This window comes from Daktulosphaira vitifoliae, unplaced genomic scaffold (genome assembly GCF_025091365.1).
Source record: "Daktulosphaira vitifoliae isolate Bord-2020 unplaced genomic scaffold, ASM2509136v1 Scaffold_2, whole genome shotgun sequence".
NCBI classification, from domain to species: Eukaryota; Metazoa; Arthropoda; class Insecta; order Hemiptera; family Phylloxeridae; genus Daktulosphaira; species Daktulosphaira vitifoliae.
The window spans coordinates 8,032,674-8,049,608 of NW_026099573.1; the positions used below are offsets into that span (position 1 = coordinate 8,032,674).

A 16,935-nucleotide genomic window follows, 5' to 3' on the forward strand; every position below is an offset into this window, starting at 1 on the left:
ATATTTTCTTTAAATTTTTATTATGTTCAATAAATCTGGTAACTTTAAACATACATCAACTAAAGCTATTATAGTTTATTTTAAGATGAAAACAGGAAAACACGTTGATTAGAAGGATTTTGTTGTTGTGATTTATGCGAAACTCCAATTGTACATATGAAGGAATGGGCACGAAAACGAGTTTTTAGAAAAGTATATTTTTGTCTCGGATGAAAATTACTCGTAGGACCGGTAAATTTATATGTGTAAAAATAACAATTACAATTGCTCTGTAAAAATTAGAATACTATATAATTAAATATTTTTTATATTTATTATTTTGAAAACTGTCATTATTTCTTTGCCAGTTAAACTGAAAAAAAGTATATTTAATAACACAATTAGCTTCAAAAAATGTATTCATAATGATTTAATGAGTGAACTAGGTCTATGTATATTATAATTAGTATTATATAGCTTCTCCATATTTATCTAGATTATTATGACATTATTGTTGTAATTAAAAAAAAAAAAAAAAAATTGATTTCATAATACATATAATCGCTATAATAAATATTCATTTGTATATATTACATGTTATTATATACTTCGTATTCATATACTTATAAATCGTAAAACTTGTAATCGGGATATAAATTTGGATAATAAGAGATCGTGTTGCTTTTAGAATAATGCACCATTTTTTTTTTTAAATCAAACACTATCTACAGAATTGCATAGAAGCCTTTTTAATGATGGAGATTTCAATCACTGTCGGTTGGGCATTTTTAAATCTACACCGGTCCCGACTATATTAAATATCACTGTTAATTATGACCGTTAAATACAAGTGGGTACTATGAGTTTTATAGTAACCAAGTTTTAACAGTTAATTTGGCCTTGGTTCGCGAACAACCTTATCGAATGTGACAAACATAAAATGATGAACCGTCATCATTTTATGTATTCTCATAAAATACATTTAATTTTCATCTGACGATTTTGAACAGATTGAAAAATAGCAATACTGCGATTGGAATCGACCATATGTTACAGCGGCGGTAGCACTGTACGCCGGGCGTTTACCCGAAAGGCTACGGCCTATCGGCGGTCGGCAGCGCATGAGCGGCAGTCGGATTGGTAGAGTAGGGCGCAATACAAAGGCGCAAAAATGCATTGCGATTAGAACATACTTTGCAGTGTGCTGCATTACCGTCGACGTAAACAGCACTAGAACTAGTATTGCGGGTAGAGATCATTGAGAAAAAAGTAAAATAATAAAAAAATAGATATATATTGATAGATAAATATATAGAGAGAGTACATAAAAACAATAGCGATACCCAAAATCAATAAGTTACTCAAACTTTCTGATAACGCATAAGCAGAAGCAATAATGTGTGTATCGCGATAAGGTGTCCTAGCCGGTCGAGGCTTTGCGCAGGAAACGCCGGGCCGCCAGCATCGATGGTTGAACATCAACAATCTGAGACTACATCCGAAATATGTTATTTATATTTATATGATATACCGAATGTATCTTGTTGTTATGATTTTATTTCAAAGAGTTCACGGCGAGTTTCGACAATATCTACACGGGCCGAAGGGAATTCCTGGAAAACATCACGATAGTAAAAAACTATACAATGCGAAAAAATATAAAAAAACACTATCGATTACAATAGACGGGGTATCGGTGTAAAGAGTATTTCGTAAGCGAGCAAAACGTAAATGACGCACACTAATACAATGGAAATAATAAAAAAATAATAAGCACATAATGACTATTCGAAATTTAACATATTTAATTTTATATACATACATTTATAAGTAGTTTTTAATTTACATTAATCATTTTATTCGTTGGAATATATATTATATTAAAATAAAATAATAATATATATATATATCGTACACCTAAGGTGTATATTAATGGAGAATACGACACTATGTCCCACGGACAATCACGAAGCCGCGAAGATAACGCGTAAAACCGACTCGAGTGTCTACGAAAAGAGAAATAAAGGTAAGAGCAAATATTTTTTAATTGCCAGGTCTACTTGAAATTTCACGTGACAAACGGAGAACAAAAAGAAGTGTAACTTTTTTTTTGTTCTCAGTTTGTTAGCATAAGGGATATTGTCGTTGACCCGTTCACTGATTCTCGACGAATGACGGGTCGTTCTGCACTTATCAAAACCCCAAGATCCCCAGCCGCCTTATAAAATAATCGTCTTCNATCAAAACCCCAAGATCCCCAGCCGCCTTATAAAATAATCGTCTTCTTCGGTCTCTTTTATTTTTGTCTATTACAGTAAAAAGTAATTGAAAAAAAAAAGCAATGCAAATAATTGACGAAACAATGTGAATACCACCCGATGATCGAATAAAATTCACACGAGTTCGACGTTATTGTAATGTGCGAAAAAGTGTTATGTACGCGTTTTTTAAAAAAATTAATTTATACATATATAAATATAAATAAATATTTATTTTATATTATATTATTATTTTATTTTATTACAAAATAATGAAATTAATTATTAATATTGCGGAATCCGTGTGAAACCGTACGACGATTAATGTAAATTAAAAACTACTCGGAAAAATATAAAAGCGAAAAAGTCGGATTGTAGAGTATGGAGTTAGTTAGTCATTAAACCTTAATGTCCTTATGAATTTCAGTTTCAGAACGAGCAAAACACAGACACGACTCGACACAAAATGACAGCAACAAATTCGATTTTATTTTACACTGCAATCGTCGTGGCTCTCTTGGCGATACTATTATTGTCGTCATTTTCCAAGTTGAACGCGTATTTACGGCACGCTATACTAGCCGCTGACATACCAGGCCCGAGCGGTTGGTTTTTAATCGGCCAACTACCGATACTGACGAAAGGACCGCAACAATGTTTGAATTGCTTAACGAAAATATATAGAAAGTGAGTCATAGTACACGCGCGTAATTAGAAATTTTTTTTGAATTTTTTTCCGCACCAATACACAATATATAAAGCGGCGATCGATTCACTGTCTCTCGCGAAATCTGCAGGCGCGGTCAAGTACAGTACGGTCTATACATCCGGACCCATATATAGTCCATGTAGCCATACAGTCCGGGCCAGCCGCATGGACCGGATTAACCCAACTAAACGCATAGACTACTCGATTATCGTTGAAAATAACGCGACGGAATCCCTATAGTTATATTTTGAGGTTTAAAGTACATCCGTTTAAATTACTCTAACGAATTATTTTTGACGGAAGCACCCAAGAGACGTGTGTTATTAAATACATTATTCCGTCATTCTCCATTTGTGGCGCTACGATTTTTTTATTTATCGTCGTCGTGTACATCGTTTTCGTACAACATAACTACAGTAGTTATGTTATACGAAAATATTAGAATAGCGGCGGTCATCAATAGCTGTTAATAACTGCCGCATTTCTAACATTATTAACGGCTACGCGCTTAAGTAAACACTCTATCGGTAGCTAAATTTTGTATTCGTTACTATTTTTACAGCGTCGATGCGAAACCGTGAAGGTAGACCGACCCAACCCCCGTCATGGCGTGGGGTTGGTTTTTTTTTATTCGACGACTACGCGCAAAAATCTTTGGCTCTCACCGGAACGATTTCATTAAAAAAATAACACTCGGAAAGAAGCCGATTTCGACGAATCCGGTCGGAAAAACCATCTTCGATTTTGGAATTCAGAGAGACATGAGTGACATTTTTTTTTGCTATCGCGTATCCATCTGCACTCGTCCCGATTACGCCACGTCCTCACCGCGCTGGGTTATCAATAAGTAGAGCTCGGATGTTTATGACCAAAATTTAATGAAAATATGCATTTAAAAATGTAAAAATATGCAATTATATGCCTTGAAATATATTAAATATACCAATTTTTCAATAACTATATGCAAAAAAAAAAGAAGTTAATATTAATTCGAAAAAAATTTTTATACCTTCTTAATGTAAATTAATTAAAATTATTTTATTACATAACACACATATTTAATATGAAAAAAAAAATTATAAATTATACTCAATCAAACTCTTTTACAAAACCACTGAGCGAATTTTTCGGCATTTTGGTAATATACATTTTAAAAAAACGTGAATTTTTAGATAAATTGTTTAAACACAGCGTAACACCTACATACGAAAAGTACCAAATAAACTAAACTTGTAACACTACACAATGAATATTAAAATGTCAACAAAATATTTTATATATATCAAATAAAACGCGTCCTATCTCATAAATTCACGATATATAGGTAAAACCCATGGCACCCGCCGTATTTACTACTCGTATAAAAATATATATATACAGTAAAACGCCGATTAACTGGACTAATTGGGACCATCGGTATTCCGGTTAACCAATCATGTGCTTACATATTTTATAGAGGAAAACACGTACAGATGATATAAAATGAAGGATTTAATAACAATAAAGAAATTTAATAAAAATAACCTAATTCTTAGAAAAATGAAGCTCGCACGTGTCTAGACAGCGTTCCGGATAATTGGCGTCCGGTTAATCCGGCGTTTTACTGTATATATATATTAATATCGATTATCGAATTTATAAATATTTAAATCCCAAAAGTAATTTTACTTTTGTACATAGTATTCTACGGATCTTCATCAAAAACAAATTTTTAATATTTTTAATGCAAATTATAAAATATATGCTACTATTTCTAGAAAAAAATAAATATATGCTTTTATATGCTCAAAAACGTAAAATATGCAAAATAAGTTTACGTAATTGTAATCTAGACTTCATGAATCAAATTTATATCATACTTGGGTTTAATTCATATTGCGCGAAAAAAATATGCAAAGTCATAAACATCCGAGCTCTATTAATAAGTAAATTAAACATCAACAATAAGTGGTAATTGTACGAAATACTTTGCCTAGTTCTGTCGTTTTCCTTGAGATTGCAATATATCGTTGTTAGCGCATTATTTAACACGATTGTTTAACAATTAACTATTTAAATGTATTTAATTTTTTTCCGAATAGATATGAAATGGGACCGTTCAAGTTGTGGTTGGGTCCGTACTTGTGCGTGTTCGTAACGAGGCCGGAACACATCAAAGTATTACTGAATCATAACAAGGCGTTGAAAAAAGGTATTCTATACTCATCTGCTCGAGATTCTTTTGTCAGCAAAAGTTTGGGCGTCAACAACGATTTGGTCACGTGGAAAAATCACAGGTATTTCTTTTTAGAGTCATCTATTGATTTCGATCAATCGTATCTTATAAAACGCGTACTGTTGAAGGTATTGATTTTACTGCGATGTGTGGGTTGTATCCGTCGCCACTTTTTCTCTGAGCTGAAAACTAAATTATAAATTGTAAAAATTACGATATCCCATATAGCGTTAAACAACAATTATTACTTATCGCGTTATTACTTGTAATACGATATTACGATTTAACAGTTTTATCGACTAACGAGTTCCGACAAATTGACAAATTCAACAACTCGTCGTCCTAGTCCGTTTCATATTTAATATTATTACCCTCTGGGTTAATTTATTTTTATCGATTAGAATCATAAGAACTATTAGAATCATTAGAATCATAAGAACTATTGAAACCATTAGAATCATATTGTTATCATAATTGTTCCACGTTAACGATACTCCAAGAATAAAAACGATAAATTGCAATACAACACGTTTTTTATCGGACACGATTGTGTTTTTAGAAAAGAAGTGACCAAATGTTTTTCTCGTGCCCACCTGAAGACGTACATAGAAATTGCGGCCGAACAGGCCAATGTCGTGTGCGAAAAATTCGTACGGGATCGACACCCTGAGTCGGACGAATGCGAAGTGAGCGCTCCGTTTTTTAACATGACTATGGACAATATGCTGACGTCCGTGTTCGGCGCGGACAACAGACGCAAAGACGAAAGCGAACGCCAAATGATCGAGTCCATCGGAACGTCGGTACAGGTAATTTAAATTGAATGGTAAGCGGCCGTGGGGATTTGTGGTACGCCGGCCGTGCATTTTTTACACCGAAAATGTCGGGTGTTTCTCCAATTACATAATTAATACTGTTATAATTCAAATAACAAAAATTAATAAAATAAAAATAAAAGTGAATTATAAGATGGGGACTTGGGTTTTTGTATGAAGTGTGAACCTGATGTTGTGGTTCTATCGGGGTCGTATGGTTCGAGGGTTTAGAACAATAAAGACAAGTAGATATGAAGAAATAAAAGCATGACCTCTTACTTGAGGAATATGAGCTAATAAAGTTGTAAACACCTTTAATAGGACACTGAGGTAACGGGGCGGTAATCCGACCCTCGAACACCCAGTCGAAGTGTCTATTAATATAATCAGATACACATTAGGTTTTTAAACTCTTTTTAGGCACGGGGCGGTAATCCGACCCTCGAGACCCTGTAATGTGTATACAGTAGCGCTCAAAAGTATTTTGACAAAGCGTTGATAACGAATTAAAAAAAAACTTTAATAGGTGCAACACATCGCATGACTCTGGGTTGTAGCTTAAAGTGCAAAAGGTATAAAGAAACAAAAAAATGTGCAGAAACTTTAGTATATTTNTATGATGTCCAAGAAGATAAATGAAGTATTAACCAGAAATGCCAATTTTTACTCAATATTATTTATTTATGGTAATAATATCTTTGTAGATCAAAATAAGTTTTAATAACACAAATAAAGTAAACAAAATAAAATAACTCAAACGGCAGCACGGGGCCGTGATCAAAATGTAATAGCAAGAGTAGTTCGCAGGAAAGAACTAGCTTACTGAAGCTGTGGCTCTGGCAGTAGCTCTCTCTTTTCAATGGATATCAGTGCTTTTTATAGTACTGAAGAGGTACCCCATATCCAGGGATATTGCCGTTTGTGTTATTCATGATTATATTTTATTGTTTTAAAGTATACATTACATGATAATTATATTGATAGCATAGTTAACAATAGATGAGTTGACATATATGTATATAATAAGAAATTGTGTTGAACATTGTATTTGTTATGACAGATAAATTATTTGTTTGTTTACAAGTTATTTAAAATATAGATTATACTTTCTTCATTGATAATTGTGAGATGCGTAATGCAAAGTATTAAGCATATCACGACATCCACCCTAGTTTTGAAAGTGTTGTGTCCTCACAACTTTTTTACATAGATATGAAAATAATATTTTTATGACATAAAATAGTTATTAATGTTTTTACAATATAATGTGATTAAAAGAATATAGTTAAATATTGAATATCAATTATGTAATAGTAGTACAATAATATTAAATTATCAATAAAATAGTTTAAAAAAAACATAAGATAATATAAAGTTATAATTAATGATAAAATGTACAACAGTAGTACAAATGAAAATAATAGAATATTTGAATAATAATATAGTACAACAGTAGTTGATTAATAAATTTAGTATTTATGATATATAATGATTAAAAATTATTAATGTGAATATTAAATATTAGTTAAAAGTTAATAGTATGAGCAAGTACATTTGAAAGATAGATACATTAAAAAATAATAGTATGATAGTGTATATGTTTGTATGGTGCCAAATATAATATTAAAAGATAAGACAATGTAAAATTTTTGTTTAAATAAATGCATGTAAAAATAATGTGATAGAACTTATTCGAAACATTGTGAAAAAAACATGTGTGATGCTGTCTAAAAAATCATCGTCCTGTTCTCTCTATACGTAGTAATAGTCATTAAAAATAATAAGTTCAAAGTTTTTTTTGTTCTTCTAGAATTTTTTGCTTTTGTAATTATAAGGTATTGCGCTTTGGTTCTGTTTATGATAATTATAGAAATGCTATTCAAATTGGAAATCTATGATTTTTCTTTATTTTTGGACTTCACATTTTTAGTTTGTGTAGTTGTATGTTTCTTTTGAAATCATAAATGTCAAAATCAAAAAAATTTTGCAAACACAAATAGATTTCTTTTATTTGTTTTTCTTCGTAAGTACTGGTATTATATGAGTATTTGATCCCTTAGTTTTTACTGATAATTTGAATTTCGAAGTCTTCATCTGGTGAAGCTGATTCATCATTGCCAAACTAATTATTTTAACCACCATTACTAGTATGAATTGTTACCATTACTAGTATTAAGCACATCACGACAATACACTGAGATACGTGTAATGCGTTCGTGTCGAGATGACGATTTAATTGATAAACTGGAAAAATTATACAGTATATAAATACTACATGTACCTTTAAATTTTTTACCCGTATGAAATTCAACACGAACACGGTTTTATGGTTGCAGCAATTAAGAAATATAATATGTTTGTTTGTTTTTTTTCAGATCATGGCGTACAGGGTTTTCAATCCGTGGTANGTAACAGGTGTGAACAAACTGTCAAAATAGCTCTTGATGTTAAAAGGAGATTATAGATCTATTGCTTTATCGTTCTTTACTCAGATTATTAACTTTAAATATATGGGATAATATAAATTGACTTACCTTCGTATTTTATGATGTCCAAAAAGATAAATGAAGTATTAACCAGAAATGCCAATTTTTATTCAATATTATTTATTTATGGTAATAATATCTTTGTAGATCAAAATAAGTTTTAAACACAAATAAAGTAAACAAAATAAAATAACTCAAACGGCAGCACGGGGCCGTGATCAAAATGTAATAGCAAGAGTAGTTCGCAGGAAAGAACTAGCTTACTGGAGCTATGGCTCTGGCAGTAGCTCTCTCTCTGGCCGTGGCTCTGGCCTTAGCCGTAGCCGTGGCTCTGTCTTTCAATGGATATCAGTGCTTTTTATAGTACTGAAGAGGTACCCCCATATCCAGGGATATTGCCGTTTGTGTTATTTATGATTATATTTTATTGTTTTAAAGTATACATTACATGGTAATTATATTGATAGCATAGTTAACAATAGATGAGTTGACATATATGTATATAATAAGAAATTGTGTTGAACATTGTATTTGTTATGACAGATAAATTATTTGTTTGTTTACAAGTTATTGAAAATACAGATTATAATTTTTCATTGATAATTGTGAGATGCGTAATGCAAAGTATTAAGCATATCACGACATCCACCCTAGTTTTGAAAGTGTTGTGTCCTCACAACTTTTTTACATAGATATGAAAATAATATTTTTATGACATAAAATAGTTATTAATGTTTTTACAATATAATGTGATTAAAAGAATATAGTTAAATATTGAATATCAATTATGTAATAGTAGTACAATAATATTAAATTATCAATAAAATAGTTTAAAAAAAACATAAGATAATATAAAGTTATAATTAATGATAAAATGTACAACAGTAGTACAAATGAAAATAATAGAATATTTGAATAATAATATAGTACAACAGTAGTTGATTAATAATTTTAGTATTTATGATATATAATGATTAAAAATTATTAATGTGAATATTAAATATTAGTTAAAAGTTAATAGTATGAGCAAGTACATTTGAAAGATGGATTAAAAAATTATAGAATACATAAAAAATAATAGTATGATAGTGTATATGTTTGTATGGTGCCAAATATAATATTAAAAGATAAGACAATGTAAAATTTTTGTTTAAATAAATGCATGTAAAAATAATGTGATAGAACTTATTCGAAACATTGTGAAAAAAACATGTGTGATGCTGTCTAAAAAATCATCGTCCTGTTCTCTCTATACGTAGTAATAGTCATTAAAAATAATAAGTTCAAAGTTTTTTTTGTTCTTCTAGAATTTTTTGCTTTTGTAATTATAAGGTATTGCGCTTTGGTTCTGTTTATGATAATTATAGAAATGCTATTCAAATTGGAAATCTATGATTTTTCTTTATTTTTGGACTTCACATTTTTAGTTTGTGTAGTTGTATGTTTCTTTTGAAATCATAAATGTCAAAATCAAAAAAATTTTGCAAACACAAATAGATTTCTTTTATTTGTTTTTCTTCGTAAGTACTGGTATTATATGAGTATTTGATCCCTTAGTTTTTACTGATAATTTGAATTTCGAAGTCTTCATCTGGTGAAGCTGATTCATCATTGCCAAACTAATTATTTTAACCACCATTACTAGTATGAATTGTTACCATTACTAGTATTAAGCACATCACGACAATACACTGAGATACGTGTAATGCGTTCGTGTCGAGATGACGATTTAATTGATAAACTGGAAAAATTATACAGTATATAAATACTACATGTACCTTTAAATTTTTTACCCGTATGAAATTCAACACGAACACGGTTTTATGGTTGCAGCAATTAAGAAATATAATATGTTTGTTTGTTTTTTTTCAGATCATGGCGTACAGGGTTTTCAATCCGTGGTATATGAGCAATACCATTTTCCGTTTGTCAGCGTTGAACAAAATCGAAAAAAACGCCAGAAAAATGATTCACGCACACGCCGATTCTCTAATCAAAACTATAAACGCAAAATGGAGACGAAACACAAATGACGGTGAAGTGGAAAACGATGAAAAAGACAATTACAGTGTGAAACCTGCGACAATGGTCGAAACGTTGTTGGCCAACCGAAGTGACATGACGCTCGACGATATAAGGCGCGAAGCCGTTTTCTTGTTAATGGGTAAAAAACGAACTCGACACGTGTTGCGCGACAAAACAATCGTGCAGTATTTAATATTAAATATTTAAACTAACGACCGATAGTTCAATACGTTTCAACAAATACACTATTATTTCAACAAAGTATACATTCCCTGCGATAACATAACGAATTCGAAATTAACATTTTTATACGCACGACGATTTATCGTTGACCGCCATTTATGTTTTACGTAAACGTTTCTGACATCTGAAGAAAAAGAGATATTGAATCGATTAAAAATTGCGAAATTTATACTGTTCAAAAGAAACGACGTAACATTATTTTAGAATAAATTTACCAATCAACGATAAATCAATCGTCCCGTATATACATTTTACACAGGATAACATCCCTTTGTACAAACTACCCTATATATCCGTACGTTTTGTCTAATTCAATGTGAGTTTTTGACATTTTACAGCTGGCAGGGATACCTCAGCTTTTACCAACAGTTGCGTATTATTTCGTTTATCTCATCACCAAGACGTCCAAAACAAAGTCGGTTTTTAATTATCATTTTAACCTAACCCAAGCACGTTTGTTTAATTTGATTAACGTATTATTTTCAAAAGGTATTCGACGAACAAACAGCAATATTCTCAACGGGCGATCCTCACAGACGGCCGTCGTACGAAGACTTGACGAAAATGGAATATCTCGAGCGAGTCATCAACGAAACGTTGCGGTTGCATACGCCTATCGCCGTGATTACAAGACGGGTCGAAGAGGATATACTTATAGACGGAAAACTTTTGCCGGCCGGTAATAACATGAGCTCTCCGAGTTTCGCTATTTTCGAAACTTTGAATATCAAGTGTTCACAACAACGTGACTTTTTGCAGGCGCTACCGCTTTTTTTAGCATCAGAGATTTACACAAGAGTCCTCTGCACTACAGGGACCCGGAAAAATTCGACCCCGACAACTTTTCCCCGGAACGGTGCGACGACAGGCATCCGTACGCGTTCATGCCGTTCAGCGGCGGTCTCCGGAGTTGTATCGCTCACAACAGCGCCATGTTGCAGTTGAAGACCACCGTGTCCACCGTAGTGAGAAGAAACCGAATTCTTGCTTCGGAAAAATATCCCACCGTAGATCACCTCGAGTTCAAGCACACACTGCCGACGACGTTCCAAAACGGATGTTTCGTGAAAATACGACCGAGAAAATTATAATTCCAACGTACCGGTGTAATTAACACGTGTTAATCAAAAAAAAAAAATGAAAGACAATATAACACTTTAGTCATTTGCGTTTAAATAAATGTGTTTTATTCGTGTATTCGTAATAAACGAGTCGCCTCCCCCCGTACTAATTGGAATTTTACCAATAGCCCCTTTAAGAGAACACTGCACCGGAGATCAGATCGTCAGTCGACAAATCCAATCTAATCAAGTTTGTGGTCGATTTTGACCGCAAACCGTCTTTTTCTTCGACGGACTCAGTATAACCCTTTCCTTCGAAAATCATCTCGTCCTAGTTCATAAGGTACGGGCGACAGTCTCGTACGAGGTCATCTCCTCCAATTGCGGTCACGCAAAAAGGTTTTCACAAGGTCTTGACGTGCATCCATCCACCGAGTCGTAGACGACGTTAATTAATCTTATCAGTCTACAGTTATCTAGGTATTTAATTAACATCTATACGACACAGTCGGTTATAAAAACATTTTCTTTGTAGTTTTTTAACGGCTAGTAGCGGCCGATTCGATTATGACCGTAATATCAAACTACCTATTTTTTTTTACTCTTATTATTAAGTATTAGTATTAGTTATTTATTCAAAAAGTATTAAGTTAACTTCAATGATTTATTTTCTATTTTTTCAATCCTACTGTGGTCCGACAGCATATCGCGTGTCTCGCTCAGTAAGTTGGCAACCCTCGTTTTTATTATTTTCAGAAAGTTTATAAATGATACAAAAGTTGTCTGTCGTGGCCACAAATAATTGGATTATAATTTTAAAAAATCGAATTATTAAATTCGTAACCTTTCAATAGTGGATATTTATTTTTAATTAATATCTGGATTGTTACGTTTCAAAACACTACTCGTTTAAAACAGTATTTTAAACGTATTCGAAACACCGAAAATGTCAAAATTTACATTGGTCCCGTATGACGTTTTAAATTGTTCATTTATGTTTATTAATTTAAATAGATTTAAAAAAAAAAAATATATGATTTTTAACAATATTATATTATCATGTATTATATAATATTATATTACTTTTTAATAACGATAAATTTTACTTTATTAATTTAACGCGCAACGAAGCTAATAAAATAATGAATAATTATTGCCGATATGAATTGTAAGTGTAACAATAATATTGACAATAGTATATAAAGTTTAATTAGATCGTGAATCGAATAGTTTCATTTAACGGCTTTAATTAATCGTATTAATCGATGCGGTACACAAAAACCGCTCTTGTAACAAATATCGTATATATCGTTCACATGTCGCGTATTTTTTATTATCGACACGCGCATTTAATAAGTCAAGAACGACGATTTCAAATTTTTCATTGACATTTAATACGTTTTTTAGGGTAATGTCTTCGACTAGATACGATTTGTGATCTTTTGACGTATCGTTGAAAGAAATCGGTTTTTGGGAGGGATCAATACCGATATAAAAATTTGATTTTAATTATATTTATTCTCTTTTTTTGCCTTATCTAGCGGTCAGCTGTAAAAATAATGAGTTGTTGACACCGCTGTGTCAGAAAAAGGTTCATTCGCGCATTCTTACGCGATAAAATAAATAAGTAGACATAACAAAAATTATAAACGGTTCACTTTTGAATATGTGACCGTTACATAGTAATTTAAAAAAATCAACAGAATCCGCCACAAAGGACATACACGACTAACTGTTGGTTTTCAAATAGTGAGAGAGGGGGGGGAACTTCCAATATTTTCAATGTGATTTCAATGATATTTCAATTATCCGACAATATTAATAATATTATTAAAAAAAAAATTAACTAAAATATATTAAATTCAAAAGCTATAAAAAATTACTGAAAAATCGCGGATACGTATTTTGGAAACAATGTTACCATTATCATCGCTAAGCACATACTGACACATTCAATAAGTTAAGTAAATACAACTATATTAGGTACATGCGTCATTACAAAAAATACTTAAAAATATTATATTCAACTTTTTTTTACGAAATTTTTATATAATCAAAGTGATCAAAAACATTTAAATTGTGAAGCATAAAGTTATATAATGTTAAAAATTTCAACTTTATTTTTGTCATCAATATTTATACTAAATTTTTACATTGGTCAAATTCAATTATATGAAGTTGAAAACATACAATATTTGGATGATGAATTAATAACAATACGCGAAAATGACATAGATGGAAACGAATTTACATATCAACAGACGTTTTTGATGTTTAAAGAATTAATAATAAATATTTGTGGAAGAGAAAATTTAGAAGTGCTCTACCCTTACTACAATATGGTCATGGCGATCCGATCATTAAAATATATATATGTATTAACCTATTATACTAAAATGACATTTGAACGTATGAGAGATGATAAACTTATTGTAAAATTTAGTACCACAATATATACTATGTGTAATTTTTTTAAGCTTAACCAATTAGAAAGTAAAATCCTAGAAAACATCAGAAACAGTTTAGAAAATTTCAAAAATTACAAAAAATATCCTAAAGAACCATATTTTTTTCCAGATTCCAAATTCGTATGCGATGTTTTAGATCAAATTATACATATAATAATTGATTGTTTTAAAGCCCAAAAAATGTTCGATTTCCTAGACGGTTGGAAAATGTTCAAATCTGTAATAAGTAAAGACTTAATAGACAAAAAATATTTTCCTCCAACAGAATATGAACTCACAAATAAGCAACTAATTGAATTTATAGACATTCTCGTTACGAACATAAATAAAGAGTATAAAATAAAACCTAATGTCTACGAAAATAACGAAAAAGTAAGTAAAATACAAAATTTTATACCATAATTGTTTCTTCAAACCTCTAAAATATTATTCATAGTTTATAATTTTTTAAACAATTATCTTATAAATGAAAACATAATTATTTTTCAGTTTAAATATTATCAATATTATAATGTAATAATAAAATTATGTGTACTATATTATTTTATAAGATGAATACAAAAAATAAAATAACTATAATTTTTTTTGAGCTGTATTGTGTAACAATAATAAATATATAATAATAATGTAACAATAATTATAATAAAAAAATTTGAAATAAATGATTATAACTAAAACATATTTTTAACACGCTTATATTAGTTTCACGTGTATGTTGTTTGTTTGTTGTATGTTGTAAGTTTGTAACTCCACGCGGCACGTGTTATTATGTCGCGTATCCCGTCGTCTATGACCTTGAGACTAGACCGTCGTAACGCATTCACCCCACCCCCGCTCTCCAGTCGGCGACTACACTATTTTTCTGTATAATTTTATTTTTGGTTTTCGCACCCGTATACACGTGCGTGTCATGAATTATATATATATATATATATATAACAAATTTTTATTGTGACTGACACAGACCCGCGTCGCTTCATTATACACGATGCCCCCCAACTCATGCCATCTTTATCAGCCGTCGCCCTATTATGAGTATTTGACTGACCAACATCTCGCGTTATACTCCGCGGTGCAAAGTCCAGCAAGTGCCGCACGACCGACGACGTCCCGCCGCTAATGATACCGTAGTCTTCTTCTTATTGTCAAAGTGACAACGTCAACAAACCGATCCGCACTCGCGCACCGTCGTCATCTACGCTGCTAACCTTTTGACGCCCGAGGATCACGCCGGACATCGCGTCGTCGACGCCAGCGAAAGTGCCGAGATATTATGCGAAGATTATATATTCTTACCATCGCCGCTAATATTAATATATATATACATATATATATTATTATTTATATATACGTATATGTTAATATTCATTTATATATCCCTACAGCCGACGCCGTTGCCGTCATATATGCCTCGCGCCCCGCCCGCCAACAAAACACAGCTATACCTCGTGCATGATACGTTTACGTACTTAAGTCGCTTTACATGTATATATATATATATTTTAATTACTATTAAAACTTATATATTAATACGCTTTATTCTCATTAAGAGATATATAGTGTATTTATTCCGATTACGGGGAATGATTCCCGTATCGTCATTTTACGTCACTACCTCCACGTTGCGCGCCTGCTGCTTTCCTTGGATGTGGTAGCTGTTTCTCAGACTACCTCTCCGGAATCGAACCCTGATTCCCCTTTACCCGTTACAACCATGCTATTGATAGTAACTACTATCATAACATGTAACTAAAAAGTGAAAAATAAATATAGTTTAAAAAAACTAAAAAACACGCTTTTAAAGCACATCAAACTAAAAAATTAAAAATAATTTTTAAAATGACCATAAAACAATAATGAACGAAAAATACAAGTATTATGTGAAAAAAAGGGTGGGTGCTTTGTGCCATATTTTTCGTATATTGAGCGCCCGACGCTTTTATCACAATAATACTAGTACTTTTCGTACATTATTGTTGTATGCTTATTATAAAAATTATTTTTAACTTTTTAGTTCGATGTGCTTTAAAAGCGTGTTTTTTAGTTTTTTTAAACTATATTTTTAAAAAAAATTTTTGTGCATATCGAATACGTATTTTAACTCAACTTTTGANAAAAAAAATTTTTGTGCATATCGAATACGTATTTTAACTCAACTTTTGAAACTATCATAAACGTTTGACATTTCTTAACCTATCTTATTATAAACTAGGAAAAAAACGCTTTTCTGGGAAAATTACTAAGCGTGCATCCATTTTCAATTTTTTTTTTCGACGAAAATACTCGACCATCAGACTCCGGGAAAATTATTGGCGAAGGTCGGAAAACTTTTGTTGCTCGGCCACGAGCATTTTAAAATTTCGACTGTTTTCGAGAAAAACGCTCACCTGCACCAACGTTTTACGACTTAAGATTTGAAATTTTCACTAGACCCGCCCAAAGACATTTCTGAAATATATAAAATTAATTCCATCCTTTCATTTTTTACAGTTTTACGAGCTTTTTTTTTCCCACGTGCATGTTTTTAATAAGGGTATCGTCTCATTTTTGCGCATATATATATATTTTGAATCTGAATTTTTTATATAATGGTCTTTTTAGCTTCGATGCGAAGCTGAGAAGGTATTAATTTTACTATGATGTGTTTTTTTTTTTTTTTTTTTTTTTTTTTTTTTT

General features: G+C 31.4%; 2 protein-coding genes across 2 annotated transcripts in view; both read left to right on the forward strand.

Moving 5' to 3' along the window:
• The window catches only part of LOC126899720 (pseudouridine-5'-phosphatase-like), a 113,962-nt gene that overhangs the window by 36,278 nt on the left and 60,749 nt on the right, over positions 1 to 16,935 (forward strand). The gene's annotated exons all lie outside the window — the stretch shown is intronic.
• Positions 1,896 to 11,966, forward strand: LOC126899717 (cytochrome P450 4C1-like). Its single transcript, XM_050674825.1, has 8 exons — positions 1,896 to 2,005; positions 2,665 to 2,924; positions 5,028 to 5,222; positions 5,721 to 5,970; positions 10,335 to 10,626; positions 11,069 to 11,145; positions 11,220 to 11,409; positions 11,490 to 11,966. Exons 2-8 carry the CDS (start codon positions 2,704 to 2,706, stop codon positions 11,819 to 11,821), a joined length of 1,557 nt encoding a protein of 518 aa, XP_050530782.1. The 5' UTR covers positions 1,896 to 2,005; positions 2,665 to 2,703; the 3' UTR covers positions 11,822 to 11,966.

Bases quoted from the DNA above. Each gene is read 5' to 3' on its own strand.
- LOC126899717 (XM_050674825.1), top strand. From the start codon at position 2,704: ATGACAGCAACAAATTCGATTTTATTTTACACTGCAATCGTCGTGGCT. The intron at 2,925-5,027 runs GTGAGTCATAGT...TTTTCCGAATAG, and splicing joins TTAACGAAAATATATAGAAA to ATATGAAATGGGACCGTTCA. The intron at 5,223-5,720 runs GTATTTCTTTTT...TTGTGTTTTTAG, and splicing joins GTCACGTGGAAAAATCACAG to AAAAGAAGTGACCAAATGTT.